The following is a 21191-nucleotide window of genomic DNA, read 5'->3' as shown; positions in this document are numbered from 1 at the left end:
AACTTTTCAATAAAAAAAAAAAAGGGCCAGATCCTGAAGTTGAACCTAAAATACTTTGGCCACCTAATGAGAAGGAAGGACTCACTGGAGAAGAGCCTAATGCTGGGAATGATTGAGGGCAATAGAAGAAGGGGACGACAGAGAATGGATGGAGTCACTGAAGCAGTAGGCATGAGCTTAAATGGACTCCAGAAGATGCTAGAGGACAGGAAGGCCTGGAGGAACATTGTCCATTGGGTCGCGATGGGTCGGACGTGACTTTGTAACTAATAATAACAAATATGTTATCCATAATTTTAAAATTTAAAGCATTCTCTCTCCTTAATAAGATACTTTTAGAATTTTGTAATTCAGGAACAGATCAAACCATACATTTATTACAACAAAAAATATAATAAACAAGCTTAGTTACAATTATTGTGAAATTCCTAAGCATTCATATAACTATAAGGAGACATGTAACTAAATTTTGTCATGCTGACATCTTCCTATTCAGAACTCAGTTTTATTCTAAAAAGTAGCCACAGTAGCATAATTTTCCTTTTTGTTAATTTTTATTAAAGATTTTTTTGCAAAATAAACATCAATACAAATTTAGAAAAAAGAAGTGAAGAAAATAAAGAAAGCAAAGCAGGAATAAGCTTTCAATTTAGAGGGAGCATGTTCCAGATCCCTCCTATCACACATCTTCTTGTTGGACCCCAGAGACATGTCTTCACAGTTGCAGACTTTGTCCTACAGAACAGCATCTCTCAGAAATGGCTTGTTAGCCTTTCCTAAGGTACTGAAAAACTGGCTGTTTCCCAAGAAGTTGAGGTCAGCATTTAGATGAGCTCTGCTGTTGTGAGGTGCTTTCTTTCTTTTTAATGGGAATTATAAAGAGTTTTTGTTTTTATTGTTTATTCTTGTATGCCTGGGATTACCGGTAAATGTGATGGGTTTTCTATGTGTGTATGCCACTTAAGAGTCATTTGTGTGAGATCAGCAGCTAAACTATCATATTATTAAATAAATAATATTTTTAAAACACTTCCTATTTGGTCTGTGCAAACCTAATTACTATTTTTTAAAGGTATGGTCTCAGTTGTTTGAGATCCCCTTGAAATTACAGCCCAAATTTTGAGAATCTTTTCTTGATGCTGTTCCAGTGAAAATGTCCTAGTCGTATACTTTGCCACCATCTAGTGGTTGTTTGGACCTTTATAAATCTCGTATGTAGCTGGCCTAAAGGCTTATTTTTCCATTCACATTATTTCCCATTATTTTTTATCCAACAAGCTCTTAGCGTCTCATGATTGCTGAGCCTGTTTGGTCCCTGTTGGTCTCCTGCAATTTTTTTCTTCTCTTAAAATCAGGGGTTACCTCATGCCTGTTAGTATATGATTTATGATTTTTGTATTTTATTATTATTATGATTTATCATTTGTTGCTTGTATGTACGCTGAGAGCTTATGGACAAATTCCAATCACATTTGGCAAATGTTCTGTTCTACTCTACTGTATTCTACTCTATTCTATTCTCTATACCAGGGGTAGGCAACCTCGGCTCTTTTATGACTCATGGACTTCAACTCCCAGAATTCCCTGCTCTATACTAATACTATAGTATACTGTGTTCATTAGTGACATAAAAGAACAAATGGGAATTACAACACAATGTTACAATTTGGTGAACTCTTCTCATTCATTGTCACAAAAACTAAATTAAAGCAACAACAAAAACATACCGGTATTCATCTAATTCAGCATTCTCACCTGGGTCACCTCATTCCCCCACCCCTCACCCCCCATTTTTCAGATGGAAGTTTGTAGAATTGTCTAGGAAAATTGAAGGAAAAGAAAAATGCCATAAAAAATCTTCCAATGTACCTTGTGAGCAAGTTGCTTGGCAGTTAGCCCCAACTAATACTTTCCGGACCGCCGAGTTTCCCAGGGCCCGGACTGCGAATATACAGTACAAAGCATAGGGGAAGGCAGAAAAACCACCTTTAATAAAGCAGACTCACTCCTTGATTTTTTTAAAATATATTTTATTCTTTTATAATATCGTTTGAATTGTACTATAGCCCCTTACCAAAGTGTAAATGGACATAAGATGAAATTTTCACTATAACTGAAAAATCGCACAATTAGTTTATTCTTCAGGTAGGCAGAAAACTAGCCTTTCAGCGACACACCTTCTAGAGGTGAATGGCTCCGATGATGAAGAAGAGCCAAGAAAAAGCGAGGGACCTCCGTCCCCAGGACTCGACCAGGGACCCGCCCTCCGTGGCCGCCGCCTTTCCTTTCGGATGGCCCCGCCCGGTGATCGCGCCGCCGTAGTGACTATTAGTCGTTCCGCTACCCGGCTAGCTCCTCCCTCGAGGCCTCCAGGCGGTGTATTATCGTCGCCAAACGGGCGTGATCTTACTGCTGGGGGCCACGGTAAGGAACCGCTTGAGGCGGGGTCACCTCGGGAAGCTTGGCCCGACCTCGGGAAAAGCGGATTGGTGCCTCCCGGTAAGAGCTTCACCCCTAGGGTTAAGAGAGCCGTCGCTCGGCCACCTTCTCTCCTGGGGCCTTGTGAAGGCGCTCGGCTGGTCGCGGAATCGGCTTCCACCGCACTCCATTCCTGTTGGCCTTTCCTCTCTTCCAATAACGGGGACGGGGCAATCGGGACAGCCTTTCCTCTGCCCTCTCTCCGTGGGCGGCCCGACGGGAACTCTGAAGAGTGCTGGAGGCGTTGCGGAACTCGCCGCTGCATCTCGCCTCCTCTGCCTCACCGCCCTCTCCCCGTAGAAACCCGCCGCCGGGCAAAAGGAGGATGGCATCCGGCGGGCCTAGTTTGCTACCGGTGCAGATGTTTCCTACTTTTTCCCAGTGCCGCAGGGGATGGCCTCTATCCAGAGAGGAAGGATCGGGCTTTGTTGGAGGAATGGGGAGGAGGAAGTGTAAGATGCTCGTCTCGGATTGCATCCGGTAGTGCTGCTGGGCTAAAAGTGGGTGAAAAACTGCTGTGGTGGAGATGGGACGTCTCTAATGTTTTTTCCCCAAGCCAACCGTTGAATAGATTTCTGTAAATTTTATCAGTTCTGACGATATCTTAGAATATCAGCAAGATACACTCTGTATATATTATATGCACACATTTAACTGAAAACTGGAGCTAGAATACATTAAATTCAATCCTATCCCTATGTTTTATTTGCTAGACTAAAGTTTTCCCTTTATAACTGGCCATCTAAACAGCTAATGCTGTGAAAGATTAAGAACTTACCTAAATCTAACCTTTTTAGAAACCCACAAAACTATCAGTAGGGACATAACCTAAAGATGTCAGTATAAAGTTGTAAGGAAGCTGTTCTTGAAAAAAATAAATATTTATGCATTAAGATAACATTTATCATTTCAAGGCGGTCGTCTCAGGATAACATTTACCATTTCAAGGCGGTCGTCTTCAATGTTGGAAGGGAATTCCCTTTGCTCTATAGTTTGCCCTGTCAATGTTAACGGAGATGTTATTTTCCTCTTGGTAGTTCTTTGATTACATCATTCATTACCAAGAAGCCTACTGACCTTTGGAAAACAGCTTGAATATTATTTGGTTATTAAATTTATATACCATCCATCTCAGTGTCCAAAATATAGCAAAAATAAATTATTAATATTGGAAATCAAAGTATATTAACTTTGCAATAGTGGCAAATATTTGCGGCTTGGGTGTAGGATGAGAGTGTTCGTTCTTTGAACTTGTGGGTTGGTTTCCTAACGTTTTGTTACCAGCTAGGTAACATCTTCAGCAAAGTTTAGGTGATGTCAGTGTTCTGTTTATAAGGGCTTTGTGTGGTCAGTAGGTGTGGGTGTGTCCCAATAGCAGAATTCTCCAACCTCTAGGAACAGCAATAGCTCACAAACCCACAGCCACACTCTGCCAGGAATTATCCAGAAGACAAGCTATAGAAGGATGAATGTAATCTACAACATCAACTGTAACAATTCTACATAGGACAAACATCGCATCAATTAAAAATCAGGATCCAAGAACACTGGCTGGCAGTCAAACACCACAATCCCAAATCCTTAGTATCTACCCACATTGATATCAAATAGCACCAGTTTGATTGGAGCAACACAAACATCAACGGCCACATTACCATCTGCCACACTTGTGAGTTCATCGAAGCCTGGAACTCCACAAGCAATTCCATCAACAGACACATTGACCTACAACCAGCCTATGAACCCCTCAGGATCCAAATCAATCGCACACCCAACCAGAGACAACACTGTCCCTCAACCAACCCATGCAAGTCCCCCCAACCAACACTTCACCTCTCAGTGACCCACACCTGATGTAACCTCCCCAACACAAGACTATCACAAAACTCCCACTGATGACTCACACCTGATCGATCACAAGACCCTCACTTGACACAAGACCTATTGACCACACAAAGCCCTTATAAACAGAACACTTGACACTGATATCCCCTAACTGTTGAAGATGTTACTAGCCTGGTAACAAAATGTTCAGAAACCAACCCACAAGCTTTGGTTTGAAAAGAGAAATGAGGTCTCTAAGGATGATAATAATTTGTTATACCCACTTCGATGTAATAGTAATATTTGACTTACTAGAGAAACAAGAATGTGGAGAGAGCAATCATGTTTACTAGTTACATCAGCTTATTTTCAATCAAAAGCCCTCAACATTTTTTGTCATGATGAGAAAATTAAAGGCCAAAGAGTAAACACCTAGAAGACATTGGCTTGGGGATGTTTATATTGTGTGATCAAGTTTTATGAGTAAAGAATAGACTAACATGATTAATTGTGGCATTTCTTTTGTAGATAAATCTTCAAAATGGATTAATCTGGTAGTAATGTTGAAGCTGAAACAAAGCTGCTGTAACCAAAGACAGGATGAGTTGGATATCAGGCGATCAAGAAAATGTCCAAGGCAGCAGTCTGGGTTCTCATCCTTCTTTAAGGAATGTTCATTCCATCAACCCAACACGGCTAATACCAAGAATTGAGTCCTATGAAACCAGGGGGAAAAAAGGCATTTCTGATGTTCGAAGGACTTTCTGTTTATTTGTCACATTTGACTTACTGTTTATAACCTTGCTGTGGATAATAGAATTAAACGTGAGTTCCTTTTAAAAGTATATTTTTCTTTGAGAATTTGTGAGAGCAGGAATAGTGAAGACTTTCTTTAATTAAATTAGACTGCAATCCTTTGCCTACTGAACTGGGACTAAACGTAATTTCCAAAAAAGATAATACAGCACTGAGTTATTCGGAAAAGCTACTTATATAACAAAATGAACCATTTTCTTTAGAAGTGTCCGTATCATGTAAAATACTAAGAAAAGATAGAACTTGTGATAGCACTTTAATTTTTTGTAGATCCCTGAATCTCAGTCTGTATCAGATACCCACATAAAAAGAAATACAGATCCTCACTTTACATTCATTCATTTTGTGCCTATTCAATGTTATATCAGCACTGAAAAAAATGACTTACAAAAGTTCCTCACACAACCAATGCAGCATCCCCAAAATCACGTGATTAAAATTTGAGTGCTTGGGACCTGGTATCCATTTACAAAATTTGCAGCATTCTAGGTTACATGATCATTATTTGCAACGTTCCCAAACAGCTTCCAATAGATATAAATCTGAATCTGAATCTGAATCTACTATAGAAAAAAAGAGTCATAAAATTGGGCATAATTCACTTAACAACTGCGTTGCTTAACAACACAAATTTTGGTCTCAATTGTACTCATAAGTTGAGTATTTCTAGAGCTATTAAGATATTGGGAAATAATATCTTAATATTAGTATTCTCTAGAGCTATTAAGATATTGCGGAAAATAAGTGATTTATATTGTTATTTTATAAATCAGCTGCTGTTTGAAGATGGAAATTCTTTTGATTCTGAAAATGGAGCTGTCATATTAAATGTCATAAAATAATGTTTTATTGTTCCTGTTAAGAAGGAACTATGAAGGAACAAAAATGAATAATATAACTGCAAAGTAAAGTCTACTTGGAAAGAGGTTTAATTGTGGGTTTGATTTTATTGATATAGTGCAGGGGTGTCAAACTAAATTTCATTGAGGGCCGCATCAGCATTGCGGTTGCCCTCAGGGGCCGGGTGAGTATGACCTGGGTGGGCGTGGCCTACTGGGTGGGTGTGGCTAGAGTGCGTATGGCCTACTGGGTGGGCGTGGCCAGCTCTATATCGTTCGCATCAAGGGTGTCTATGGGGGCCTGGGCAGGAGTGGGACAGATCTGAGGGTCTCTGGCAGAAGGAGGGTCTCTGGGCCAGGGCCAAGGCAGTGGGGGCTGTTCCCTCACTGTTTCCAGGATGGCTTCGTGGGCCACATGAAACCACTTCGCGGGCCGGATCCGGCCCCCGGGCCTTGTGTTTGACATGTCTGATATAGTGCATTGCTGATTGTGTGACCTGGAGAACTATTTTAGACCTCCCCAAACCTGAATTGATGGTTACTTGTAACCTCAGCTGTTCTGTGAAAATTGATTTGGTGATTCTAAAAAAAAAGTAATTGAAGTTTAATTATGGATTCTGGGAATAATTTTATTGTATACAGATAAGATTAGAGAAATTTTTATAGCTTGTATTTACATATGCTTTGCACGTGCGCACGCTTACACCCATACCCACAGTAAACATATGGGGAGTTAAAAAGTAACGAAAATTTCACGGATCACTCTCATCTTCGTATATCAATATTGCACGAGTCCAAGTGAAACTATTTCTCCTTTCCTATTATTCCTATTATTGTTTACTTGCTTAATAATAACAAGTAAGTTGGAAGGGACCTTGGAGGTCATCTAGTCCAACCCCCTGCTCAGGCAGGAAACCCTATACCATTTCAGGCAAATGGCTGTCCAGTCTCTTCTTAAAAACCTCCAGTGTTGGAGCATTCACCACCTCTGGAGGCAGGTTGTTCCACTGGTTAGTTGTTCTAACTGTCAGGAAGTTTCTCCTTAGTTCTAGGTTGCTTCTCTCCTTGACTAGTTTCCATCCGTTGCTTCTTGTCCTGCTTTCAGGTGCTTTGGAGAATAGCTTGGCTCCCTCTGCTTTGTGGCAGCCCCTGAGATATTGGAACACTGCTATCATGTCACCCCTCACCCTTCTCTTCATTAAACTACACATACCCAATTCCAGCAACCGTTCCCTATATGTTTTAGCCTCCAGTCCCCCAATCATCTTTGTTGCCCTTCTCTGTACCCTTTCTAGAGTCTCAACATCTTTTTTACATCGTGGTGACTAAAACTGGATGCAGTATTCCAGGTGTGGCCTTACCAAGGCATTGTAAAGTGGTATTAGTACTTCACGTGCTTTATTGACTTTTAAAGATTAATTAATTATAAATTCACAAAATCATAAGAAGTAATTAAAATAGGCTGAGTAATTCATGCAAAAATAAATATGAATTAGTGAAAAATATTCTGTTAATTTCTTGAAATTGTATGCAACAAAAAGATACTGATTTTGGTGAAAAGATACTAATTTTATTCATTTGGAGGATGGGTTAGAGTAATGTGTGAGAAAGACTTTTTATATGGTATTTATGAAAGTATTCACAGTGTATTATTTTCATAGCTTGTAATGTGTTCAATTCTGGCAGTCAGATGTGCAAAGAAGGAATTTTTGTGTTAAGTCTTATTTACTGTGTGTGTGTCATTTCTATATTAAACATAAATTTTGACCTCATCTATTTACATTTTAAAACATAACAGTTGAGTAATTTATTATCTTAAAAATGTATGCACATTTTCCCCAAGGAAAAATAATATGGAGCTAATTATCTTTCCCACAGTTTCTACAACTCTACAGTTTGTTTTTACAAGTTTGTGTAGATACAGAAATTCTGGATTCAGCATCTCATCCAGCTTGATTTTAGTTCATCAAATTTGAGCAAGTTTTTATTATGCATGAGTAAAATGCAAGAAGCATACTTCTTATTTAGTAATGCTTAATATTTGTGGTATTTTGGAATGCTTGAGGTGCTTCTTAAGCATATTTTGCAATAATTAAGTTAATGGAATGTTGTGATATTAATAGTATTGTAGAAGTGGTTGAAGGTGCAGCTTGCCTAGGGATATAAAGATATAGGAAAAAAATAAGGACTGGCTTTCTCAAAAGTCTTTTTGCACAAAAATAGAAGAAAGGATTATGGATGATTTTGTAATGTTTTAATTTGAAATTATACATTAGTTAATAAAATATTAAATATTACTATTCAGCTACTATTACCATAAATTATTTCTAAAAGTAGATTTGGTATAAAATCATTAAATTGTGCAGTGGGAAGGCAGTATATACAAAAATTTTCAACTCTTAATTCAAATGCATGAGTGCTTTTCTTTCAGAGGGACTAATTCTTTTGTGCTGATATATTTTATATGTTGATTTTTTTAATCAAAAGTTTGGTGATTATTATATACTTGGTATGGTCACGCAACTCACAACAACTCTCCTGTTTGTAATTCAGGACAGCTACCATTAGGTTAAAACAAAGTTTAAAAAAATCCAACAACAAAAATAAAATGAACAGAAGAAATACATTTTATAAACCATCACAAAACGGGCTTCACACTTTGGCCCAGTGCCTGGAGGCGGGGGGGGGGGAAGAGTCAGGTTTTTCAAGGCTTTAGGAATGATAATTCAAATCTCAGGGAGCATACTGGTATAAAAGGCAGGCACCACAGCAGAGAAGGCATATTTCCTGGGTCTCATAAATGTTGTTGTTTCATGTAGAGAACGCAGAACATTCCCTTCCTGTTGGATCTTCTGAGACAAAGTAGGGATAAGTCAACCTAGGCTATAAAGTGCTTTATGGTACCCAGCACTTTGAATTGCACTTGCAAGCCTATTGGAAATTAGAGCAGCTCACTAAGTAGTGGTGTTGCATGGGTATAGCATGGAGGAATAACACTCAATCCAGACTTAAAGACGGAAGGGCCACTAAAACCTATTAATCACCTCATCTTGCTACAGTTAGTTTGTTTTTTCTCATCTAGACTGGTGTCCAGACAAGTTTGAAATATTACTTGGTAGAGATAGAGATGTGTAGTTGGAAATCATTAACAATGTGATGGAACATACCCATGCTAACCTTATTCAGTAGATTTATGAACATGTTAAAAAGGAATGAAAAGAGTAGAAAGCCCTGATGAAGAATCCACAAAGCCTGTATGATCAGTTCTCATCTCTCACCACAACGTCAGCTAGAACTAGAAAAGTAGCAGCAGATGCCAAAAGAACTAAGCAAGAGAATGATCCTCAACATCCTCTGAATGCCCCAAGCCCACCAACTCAGATCTAGGAACAGCATTTTGGCAAAAAGAAACATTCTTGAGGGTACACAAGAACAACATTGAAATAAAAGATGGAGGAAGGAGACCATTAAACAAGGAATAACATTAAAAGAAGACATGACTGAAGGATCTTACCTCTCTTACACTACTTGGAGGACCTTGAATAGGTTGAGAGTTGGAATGTCTAAATATAAAACCAAAATGCTAAAGTGGAGGCTCTTAGTGGATAACAGGACACTATGTGAATGTGGAGAGATATAGAGCCCGGCCCATCTCCATGTATGTCAGCTACTATAAAAAAATTACCAATAATGATTTATTTTTTGGTCAACAGCAAAGCCAAGAGGGTGGCTTCATTCTGGCAGTTTAAAGTTTGATCTAGATATGGAAGAAGAAAAATATATTTTCTGTTAAATATTATCAGAGGTTCATGGAGGTTTTCTTGATACATAAAAATATTAGGAAATAGATAATACTATTTGGTGTTTACTTCATTTTTTCATAAAGTCTTTCAACATGCAATGTTCCAGCGTGGAAAAGTAATCACTTTCCTACTTCAATCATTCAATTAACCAGGGCCAGGTATGAGAATAGTTCATTAAATAATTAGGGATTGATTGGAATTAACTTACATTCTTAAATCTTACAAACTTTGACTCACTTCATCATAATGAAGCTTGCACTATGTAAGTTCCAGAGATGCAGATGCCTGAGTGAAAACTCTGAAGACCTCCACAAAAAAGTCAATGATGTCTTTTGTTCTAGAAAAATTTATTAAGTGGCACTCCATTGATTCACAGTTAGAATCATAACCTTAAGATGGAGAGGACAATAGTGAATCTTCTTAAGGACATCATCCTGTCAGAATCACTTCAGGAGCATACCATAAAAACATCCAAATCAAATTCAGAACAAGAAGCTACAGATCTTCAAACCTCACTCAAAAGAAATCTCAAGACCTCTATAAATCTGTGTAGTATTAAGTATTAAATTACTTTGCTCTATATTTTTAGAATTATGTAACCACTCTTAAATTTAATTTACCACTGTAGAATTACTAATATATGGCTGAACAGATAAGATGTTACTGACTAGTATAAATATTTCCTTTAGGTAAATGGTGGCATTGAAAAAACACTAGAAAAAGAAGTTCTGCATTACAACTATCATTATTCATATTTTGATATCTTTGTAAGTATTTTGTATTTTTATATTTTAACTATTAATTGTTAAAAAATCCCTTTGCTTGACTTACAATAATTTAAAAATAGCAAGAAATCTTAAAAGAATAGCCATATAAAAACTGATTTTGAACACTATAGACACAGAAACTCATACTGATGACGCTATACTGTATTTTGTTAGCAATTTACCATTAAGATTTTGTTTTAAGTGAGCAAAACTTGGTATCTGACAGATTTCCACATCCTATGAAGCATTCCCCCCCTAGATTTCCAGTATTGAAATAATTAAAAATAAAAGTGAACAAATGTGGGAGAGATGAAATATGAATCTCCTTGATTCTCCCATGGGTTTTCAGTTCTAGGAGATTTATATTATTTTAACAAGAATTTCTAAAAACTAGTTAATAAGTGAAACAAATTTATCACTTGAGGCAATCTTGACTTCTGGAAACTTCATGGGAATATCTATGTAGGTTTTTTTGGAAAGTGCAAAAGTGGTTTGGCTTTGCCTTCTTCCAGTTTAGCCTATAACTGTATGATAAGTTAATAAGGTTAGAATGACTTCTTCCTTAAATTAAGTTGCTGAGAAGAAATATACTTCAAGACTGAATTAAAAATGGACTTGAAATAATCAAGTGTGAATTAAATAAAGGAAATTTTAATTCTGTTTGGTTCTAATATACCAACACAATATAAAAACATTTTATGCATCTCTTTTGTGCCAGGATCTGATTGATGGATCAGAAGTTTTAGTTAAAAAAAAACCAACCTGAGCCTGTGGTACATGATTTGAAGGCAGAGAGCTAAGAAACCTGGCACCTGAAAAAAAAAGAAGCATTGGATCTAACATTAACAATGCTAAATGTATTTGATATATCAACAAAGCTAAATTTATTTGATTCAAGGAAATAATGGACAACAAACTAATGAAGTAACAATCCAGGGAAGTAAACTGAGGAAGCAAAAGTTGACGTACACTGGAGAAATTGTAGTACAATGCATGATGAAAGCTATTCCAAAATATATCATTGGTTATTAAAAATAGGCAAAATGTTTATGAGCTGGATAATTAAAATAGTTTATTTGTTAAATTTGTTTGCTGCCTATCTTGCCCTGAGGCTACTCCTGGGGGCTAGTGTAATACAAAATACTTTATGTGAATAAATAGTTTTAGAAATATTAGAATTTTTATTATACTTTTTCCCCAGATTTGAAGAAGTTATGCTGTCAGTATTAATTCATATTCAATCACTGATAATTTAGAATACAAAATTGAATATGCTTGTATCAAAAATCATGGAGGAAACTTTTCAGAGGTTAGATTGTGAAGACATGAAAATAATTATGTTTTACAGGCAAAACATTTGCTTTAAGTTGTAGTAAGGAGACAGCTAGTGTAGTAACTTGGCAAAACTACCTTGGAAAAAGGAGAATGGTACCATAAAAGATTAAGAAGATGCTTTTATATAATCTTAGTTGCCTGAATTGCTACTTCATTTTTATTAATTTTCAAAGAAAATATTGCAGTGTCTCCTTTCTGCTCTTTTCTTTCCCTATTTTATTCCAAAGCTCCTGGCAGTTTTTCGATTCAAGATTTTGATACTTGCATATGCGCTGTGCAGACTACGGCACTGGTGGGCAATAGCAGTAAGTTGCAGGTTGATCAAAAGAATTTTGGAAAGAAGAAAAGAGTTCCTACATTGTTATGTAATGGATATGAAATGATATTACCTTTAGGTTTACAGTAGATAAAACTAAAGGTTTCCTGTTGGGTAGTTATGATCATTTTGTGTGATAAAACCTTTATTTACAGATAAAATACTTTAAGTTTATTTCCCAAATAAATAACCTGAATAGTCACATTCAAAACTTCTGCAGAGCAATAAATGTGTAATTTAAAATATTATGCTATCTTAAGCTATATCTATCAAAACGTTGCTATAAAAGTGTACATATTTAAGGAAATGAACATTTAACAAAGCAGATAGCTTTTTGTTTTAATTAAAAATAATTCATAAAAAGTTTGGGTACAGTAATATTCCAATATTACATTATGTATTAATTCTAATTGTATTTTGAATATTCTACAAATCTTCAACTTATTAGGGTAGATAATGATATATAGAATAATTTGTCTCTTGTTTACTTTTTTATTTTAATAATCAGAGCACTTGACTACATGATCTTTACATTTCAACAGATATAGAACTTTTTTCACTTAGGGGTTTAGGAGTGAGGTAATTGGATTTTTTTCTCTTTCAGATTCCTTCCCACTCCTCCTTAGATTTATTTCCCAACTTTAGTTTGTACAGCTCAAGGTGGTAGACATAATGCTTCTGTTTCTATTTCTCATATAGCAGTAATTTTTTGGGGGGTATCTTTAAATGTATACTTAAAATTCACTGTAGCGAATAGGATTGTTAAGATGGAGAGGAAATTTTTCTGGGTACCTTGTTGATTCATGCCTAAAAGCAGAGAAGTATGGGGTATTGTTTTGATAACATTTGTCTGTTTATGTAAGTCCATATTTTTAGAAATTTTAAGATTGCTATTTGCCAAAGCTTTATGAGAACTACTATACCTGAATAATTGATTGCCTGCTTATAATTGTGTATTTTGGTGAGAAACATCTTTATCTGTGTGTATATATTCATATTTCTTTCAGTTCACAACTGCTGTAACCAGTGCCTTCTTATTAATAAAAGTAATTATTTCAAAGGTATGAATTATAATAGTGCATATCTATTTATATCATTTAAATCACATAACTGTTCTACTGTTTTTTTTTTACATAACTTGTTTTTCCCCCCTTCCTCCTCGTTCCTCTTTAAGCTGTTATTTCAGGGTGCTTTTGGCTTTGTGTTACCTATCATATCGTTTCTTCTTGCCTGGATAGAAACATGGTTCTTGGATTTCAAAGTTTTACCACAAGAAGCAGAAGAAGAAACCAGTAAGGCTTCTTCCTCCACTTTCCTCTTGTAAAGTATGCAGACAGAAGTCTTAAAGTACACAGTATTAGTATTAATGAGATAAAATTGTAATTTGAATGTAACATTAAAGTGAATTAAATCAGGGTGCCATGTTAAAAGTATGACTAATTACATTTGTTTTGTAAGATACAGTAATAAAGAAATACTACTCTGATTATTTGCCTTTAGGACTATTGCTAGTACAGGATGCCTCTGAACGAGCTGCCCTTATTCATCCTGGGCCCCTTTCCGATGGGCAATTTTATTCCCCTCCTGAATCTGAAGCAGGTAATTAAGATTTAAATCAAGCAGACTGGGGAGTACATTTGGAATTTTGAAAATACATATTCATAAAATACGTCACCAGTTGCCTGTTTACAAAATTCCTCAATTCTGGTGCAACTACCCAGAAATATCCATAGCTGATTACACTGCTTTTTCAGTAGGGTAAGCAGGAAAGTATTAGTGTCTAATTATGACTCTTAAGCATGTGCCTGTTGTCCTAGCTTAGTGATAGTTAGTACAGGAAGGTGTAAGCACAGCAAGTTAATCCAGAATAATAAGTGAAACATAATTATTTAATCATTTGAATCATCATATAGTCATTCATATGTTCCCTCTACATACAGTAGTGTCCTTGTTTTCATGGTGCTTAGGTGAATGTAATTTATTATTGCAGGGAGGAGTCATAAGATCAATCCTGTCCTTGGGTAGATTACATTGCAGAGTCAAATTAGACAAGTCATCATTGATATATGACCAGAACTTAATTGACCCTGTGGCATATAGCTTGACTTTCCCCAATTTAACTCAGTTTATTGTGCCTAAATTGTGTTTGGATCCTAATATTCAGAATTTATACATGTTTCGCATTAATTTCATCACTGTTATATGGATGAAATTAATTTTCTTTTCCTCAACTCTCTTTAATGCTTCATATGTGTCAATCACACCAGTACAACACAATTTACAATAGTTAATTTAATTATCAATTTTATTATTAAAATTACACTGATGAAGACATGCCTGATTGTTTTTACTGAAAAATAGTAAAATAGCACACTATGATATAGAAGAGATAGATTATATTTCTTGATGCAGTTGTAATGCATAGATGGCCATTCAGAATGAAAGCTGATGAAAACTATGGTTATTGGAGTGAAGGCTGATTGAAAAATTGAATAAAGAGCTGAATTGATTAGCTTCTCTTTTCTCTGTTTATGGTATTAAAATGAATTACATTCAGGCCAAGAGTTTTCAATTAACCAATATTGGCATTATTATAATTTTACTCTCTTTTTGGTAGGGAAATTTTGAAACTTGTTTTCCCAACTCTTCCAGTTGTGGTTGTTAAGTGACAGTGCAGATCAATAAGTGGATGGGGTGAAAGAGCTACATATCAAAGGAGAGCAGGCACTTTCTCTCTGTGCATAGAACTCCAGCAGGGGGCTGGAGAAAAGTTCAGATGTTTGTGATCTAGGCTTCGTTTTTTCCAGCCTGCTGTAGTAATATCCCTTTTCCTATGCACGGAAGGGAGGGGAAATCCTTTGGCAGGCAGCGGGACCTTTCAGCCCTTCCTGCCAGCTTCTCCATTGACTTTCTGGGAAATCCAGCAGAGAAGTTTTTAAATAGGGATCACTTGGCAAGTGTGAACAGGTTGTCAACTGCTCGAAATGCAATCATATGACTGTGGGTGTGTGATGGCAGCCATAACTTCAAAGATGAGTTGTAAATAGATTTTCTTTAAATCTGTCTTACAACTGTTTGTAAGTTGAGGACTACTTGTACTTTTTTGTTCAAACATAGGTTTAGTGAAGTTCTCTGTGTTCTTCAGTGAGCATATGTGTTCATCCTGTAATAGTTCAGGTATCATCCATATACAATTTTCAATTCTGTTTGCTGGAGAATAATAATAAGGGGTTTTTTTTATAACTATAAAGCAAAGTTAACTAATTTGGAAATGTAAAAAATTGGTAGCAAAACTGACTCTTAGGAGTACAGCTTTCCATTGTCATGTTCAAAATGTGTAAAATGTGCTAAACCCATTCAAAATTCAGTACATCTGATTTGGATTAATGTACTTCAGAGGATTGCTCAGTGAAGCTTTGTATTAACTTTTGAAGTACTGTAATGAAATGAAGTGGTTTCTCTTCTGTTTCTTGAGACAACCAAACCAACTGAAGCAGAGCACCTCAGTGTTTCTAGGTTGGATGTCAGGATGGAGTATATCTGTTTTGCATGCTGTTATTTTGTACTTTTGCCCTTCCACTAATCTCTTCAATAATACAGGCGGAACATTTCTGGTGAGATCATTTCATTAGTGTTGCATCCTCAGTAGTACTTTAATTCTAATAATTAAAAAAGACATCTGTACACTGTCTTATTAGTGAACAATAGAAATAATAAACAGCAAAATATAAAATAGGTGATATATGTACAGTACAATGATCCTTGTGCTCATGTTCTATGTATTAGTATTTCAAATGAATCTATTTGACCATTGTAGTATGTACTATTCATCAGGATGGTGATTGTCTTCTTACATAGCATTTTTAACTAAAGGCTGGATAAATGACAATGACATCTAATCCTCATCTATTCAAAACATTTTTGTTGAACAAATACTCTAGTACTTCATACAATTTAAAATGTTTCTTATTCTCATTAATTTGGGAAGTAATTCTGTACAGATAATGTATTTTTTCTCTTCTAAGTTTATAACGGTTAAAAAATAAAAATGGTACAAAAATTTAGGATGTAACACTGCAATATCATTTTATTTTATATTATGATTATATAAAAGAATACAGGATAGTATTAACTATGTGAGTAGATACTTGTAAACAAGTCAAATAAAAGATGTCTGTGTATTTTATTTCAAATGAAATATTTCTATTCTGAGACTTAATGTTTAAACTTTATAGAACAATAACAAACTATCTTGGTGTTTGCTTTTTGCTGGGGTATATATGCTAAATGTGCTACTGGCACAGAATTATTACTTGGTTTTGTACTACTTGGTGAATACCAGGCAGTAGAACAACAATGAATTTTGGGCTGGTTTTATTATAAACAATTTTGGGGAGATAGTAAGACTAAAGAAGTGAAATTATTCCTCTTTTATTGCCATATAGTGGTCTTGAAGACAAATGTTGAGCATTCCATGTTTAGTATTTGTATATTGTGGCTCAAATTTCAGGAAATGGATCCTTCTAAGAAAGTTGGGTGTGGGTGGTTTAGGGTTAGAAATACATTTAACCATCTCCACCAGTAGCTATACCTCCCATAGGGTAGATGTCAACGCTGCTAACATTGAATGTTATTGCTTGACAAGAGATGAAGAAGTAGCTATTTCATATGTTAAACTTGTGTATTGCTTTAAGACTTGTGTATTGCTTTAGTTTAAGGTTAGGAGGGGGGATGAGTAGGATTGCACCTTTCAAGGCCATCTCTAACTAAGAAGATAAGGCCTTGGCAGGTTTTCTAATGGAAGGGAAAATGATTTTTTAAATTAATTGGAGAATATGATTAATGACAAAATTAGAAAGGTGGAGAATTGTGTTTTAATATATTGTGCAAGGGGCAGAGATTTCAGATTCCAGCTTCCTACGAGCAAGCATTTTCCGGTGTATTAGGCTGATAAAGGACTTTTAAGGTAAACAATGCCTCAGAGTCACTTGAAAAGCCCATACGGAAACTTGACAGCAGTTGCTAATGGGGAAAAAATACTGCAGGTTATCAGATACCAGGGAGAGTGTGCTGATATTTGAATTAAAATTGTGTGCAAAATACTTAATGCCTTTAATTTTTTTTGCTATATTTGATTATATATTATATATGAGTAAAGTTTTGATTTTAAACCCGAAAATGGAGTCAGGATATATTTACCTGATACTGAAGCACACATTTTTCTTGCTGCTAAGTTTATTCCATGTTGTATGCATACATTTAGATAGGTTCTCTCTTAGATTGAAGTAATTATCCAGGTGTCAAATGCTAGACTCTCACTTCTGCACATTTGGTATCTTTTTGTTACAATGCTAGGTCGTTATGATTGAAAAGCGTATGTATGTATTTGACAAGTTAGATTAATTTTAATGAAAAGCAGGAAAATTATAGAAACAATTATAAAATGTTTCTGATTAATTAATAGTAAATAAGTTGAGATTCTCTTAATATAGAGCCAACTTGATGTAAGCTACAAACTGGGAGACCGTGAATTTTAGTACTACGATAGGGATAATCCAGCTAGTTGAACCCGGGCTAGTCTCTCTTGCAGCCCAAACAATGACAAGCCATGTCTGAAATCTTGTCAACTTCAGGGGTTTGTTCAGGCAGTGACCTGAAGGCACAAAAACAAAACAAAACAAAAAAAACCCAAAACAAAAAACCCCGAACTCTATTCTTATGCACATGAACATATATGTACTACTTAGTAAAGTTTAATGGCTGCATGGTCTTTGTTTTTATAGGATCTGATGAAGAATCTGAAGAAAAGCAAGACAGTGAAAAACCAGTTGTATAACAAATATAGCAATCGGAGGTAAGATTAGAAGTTTGGACAGCAACTCTGACATAGACATTATGTTTTGCATCAGATATTTTACTCTTATACCAACTGACTTTCCAATGTATTTGAGCATTCAGTTGTAAATTGGTGAACGTTTCAGGAGTCTTTGAAATGCTTCTGGGAAAGTACTGAGATACTGGTACAGGGTAAACATTTTCACTCCAGCCTTTTGTTTCTCAGTTTTCTTAACAATCTAGTTTAGTAAGAAAATTGTATTTTGAAATTAATTTCTTGTATATTAAGTCTCTTGACTATGTAAGTACTTTTCAAAACAAACAGTGGTAAATCTATTAGTTAGCTGTATTTATATTACACCACAGTATACTATTGACTATATTTCAACTTTAGCTAAGGTTCACATATCTGTACACAAAGAAACAATCTTAAGCACAGAGAGAATTGGGGAGATTTAAATTAAAATCTTTTTACTTTCATACTGAATCCTATACAGGTAAAACTTGAAAAATTAGAATATCATGCAAAAGTTCATTTATTTCAGTAATGCAACTTAAAAGGGGAAACTAATATATGAGATAGACTCATTACATGCAAAGCAAGATAGTTCAAGCCGTGATTTGTCATAATTGTGATGATTATGGCGTACAGCTCATGAAAACCCCAAATCCACAATCTCAGAAAATTAGAATATTACATGCAATCAATAAAACAAGGAGTGTACATACAACAATATCGGGCCTCTGAAAAGTATAAGCATGCATATGTACTCAGTACTTGGTTTGGGCCCCTTTTGCAGCAATTACTGCCTCAATGCGGCGTGGCATGGAAGCTATCAGCCTGTGGCACTGCTGAGGTGTTATGGAAGACCAGGATGCTTCAACAGCAGCCTTCAGCTCTTCTGCATTGTTCGGTCTCATGTCTCTCATCTTTCTCTTGGCAATGCCCCATAGATTCTCTATGGGGTTCAGGTCAGGCGAGTTTGCTGGCCAATCAAGCACAGTAATCCCACGGTCATTGAACCAGGTTTTTTGGCAGTGTGGGCAGGTGCCAAGTCTTGCTGGAAAATGAAGTCAGCATCCCCATAAAGCTCGTCTGCAAAAGGAAGCATGAAGTGCTCCAAAATCTCCTGGTAGACGGCTGCATTGACACTGGACTTATTGAAGCACAGTGAACCAACACCAGCAGATGACATGGCTCCCCAAATCAACACAGATTGTGGAAACTTCACACTGGACTTCAAGCATCTTGCAGTGTGTGCCTCTCCATTCTTCTTCCAGACTTTGGGTCCTTGGTTTCCAAATGAGATGCAAAAGTTGCTCTCATCAGAAAAGAGGACTTTGGACCACTGAGCAACAGACCAGGTCTGTTTTTCTTTAGCCCAGGTAAGACGCTTCTGACGTTTGTTGTTCAGGAGCGGCTTGACAAGAGGAATACGACATTTGAAGCCCATATCCAGGATCCGTCTGTGTGTGGTGGCTCTTGATGCACTGACTCCAGCCTCAGTCCACTCCTTGTGAAAGACCCCAACACTTTTGAATGACCTTTTCCTGACAATCCTCTCCAGGCTGCGGTCATCCCTGCTGCTTGTGCACCTTTTTCTTCCACACTTTCCCTTCCACACAACTTTCTATTAATGTGCTTTGATACAGCACTTTGGGAACATCCAACTTTTGCAATTACCTTTTGAGGCTCTCCCTCGTTATGGAGGGTGTCAGTGATGGATTTCTGCACAACTGTCAGGTCAGCAGTCTTCCCCATGATTGTGATTCCTACTGAACCAGACTGAGAGACCATTTAAAGGCTCAGGAACCCTTTGCAGGTGTTATGGCTTAATTAGCTGATTAGAGTGGGACAGTTTGAGCCTAGAATATTGCACCTTTTCACAATATTCTAATTTTCTGAGATTGTGGATTTGGGGTTTTCATGAGCTGTAAGCCATAATCATCACAATTATGACAAATCACGGCTTGAACTATCTTGCTTTGCATGTAATGAGTCTATCTCATATATTAGTTTCCCCTTTTAAGTTGCATTACTGAAATAAATGAACTTTTGCACGATATTGTAATTTTTCGAGTTTCACCTGTATGTAAGGATAGGCTAATTGTAATATTACATAAAGTATTTTGTTTTTCAGAGTGAAAATTTGACTATGGAGTAGCTTGAAGATTCCCACTCATGGATGTATTATGGTGATGCTTATTCAACTGATTGTTGAAACTCCAAATGGCATCGTTAATTTAATTATTGATCAAAGGAATTTATCTTCCTGCTTTATAATACCTCATCAAAACTGTTTTGCATCTGCATAAACTACATAAAGATGCAGATAGAACACACACAGACATAATATTTCTGTGCATGTGTGTGTTTATGTGTGTGATTGAATCGTATCTAATATGAAAAAATACTTGTTCATAATGTACTAATTTATGTTTGAAATACATCTGCTCTACTGAGATATGCTTGGGAATTAAATCAGTAGGTCTTACCACTGCATAGTGGTCAGCTAATAAGGATTTAGATTTGCTATAATTTGGGTCATTAATTTTAAATTTTACCAATTTATCTTTTTTAAAATGAAGTACACATTTGTATATATAAAAATTAATAAAAAGTGATACAATAGGTTTCTTCATGAATTCTCAGTTCTATGAAGAAGGCCTCATACCCTTTAATTTTAAATCAATATTTTTATTTTCATTTTATTTTTATCTATTCAATTTTGAACTGTAACTGATTGTAGAGGTAGTTTTTGAAGTCCCAATGAATCAACCTGGAGATACTTACAACCTGGATTCAAAGTTCCAATGGATGCCCCCTATCCCCCTCAGTCACATGACAGCACTTTGGGCACTCAGCAGTCAGGGTCCATTTACAGCTGTTTGTAATATCTCATGGTCATGTGACCATGTTTTACAATGGTTTTGCTGAAAACCAACCCGTAGCAGACTCTTGTTCGCTTAACCTCCAAGCATTTGTTTAACAGTCATCACAAATAAGGTTGTAAAATTGGATCAGTTACATAGCCAACCCATTTTACAGCTGTCATAAGTTACCATGATGACCATTATGGGCAGGCTCCATTACTGTCATAATTTGGGACTACCTGTATGTAAAGTTTTGATAACATGCTACTTAACTGAAGCCAACAATAAGGGTTACTTCTGCTAC

General features: G+C 36.2%; 1 protein-coding gene across 4 annotated transcripts; it reads left to right on the top strand.

Annotated features, from left to right (window-relative positions):
* Positions 1-2154: 2154 nt before the first annotated feature.
* On the top strand, positions 2155-20645 carry STARD3NL (STARD3 N-terminal like). 4 transcript variants are annotated; one of them, XM_081344139.1, is made up of 9 exons: positions 2155-2424; positions 4831-5127; positions 10450-10527; positions 12090-12167; positions 13186-13239; positions 13353-13470; positions 13679-13777; positions 17962-18032; positions 20155-20645. In XM_081344139.1, the coding sequence occupies exons 2-8, from the start codon at positions 4903-4905 to the stop codon at positions 18012-18014; spliced, it is 705 nt and encodes a 234-aa protein (XP_081200265.1). In that variant the 5' UTR covers positions 2155-2424; positions 4831-4902; the 3' UTR covers positions 18015-18032; positions 20155-20645. The 4 variants fall into 4 exon arrangements, with proteins under 4 accessions (XP_081200265.1, XP_081200264.1, XP_081200267.1 ...); XM_081344138.1 differs by having other exon boundaries at positions 2155-2499; XM_081344140.1 differs by lacking the exon at positions 2155-2424 and adding an exon at positions 2857-2978.
* The last annotated feature ends 546 nt before the right edge of the window (positions 20646-21191 follow it).

This window comes from Vipera berus (genome assembly GCF_964194415.1).
Source record: "Vipera berus genome assembly, chromosome: Z".
NCBI lineage: Eukaryota > Metazoa > Chordata > Lepidosauria > Squamata > Viperidae > Vipera > Vipera berus.
This window is presented reverse-complemented; position numbering and strand designations above follow the sequence as displayed.

Coding starts and splice junctions, on each gene's coding strand:
- STARD3NL (XM_081344139.1), top strand. CDS start 4,903: ATGAGTTGGATATCAGGCGATCAAGAAAATGTCCAAGGCAGCAGTCTG. Junction 10,528..12,089: donor ATTCATATTTTGATATCTTT/GTAAGTATTTTG, acceptor TTTATTCCAAAG/CTCCTGGCAGTTTTTCGATT. Junction 13,471..13,678: donor AGAAGCAGAAGAAGAAACCA/GTAAGGCTTCTT, acceptor ATTTGCCTTTAG/GACTATTGCTAGTACAGGAT.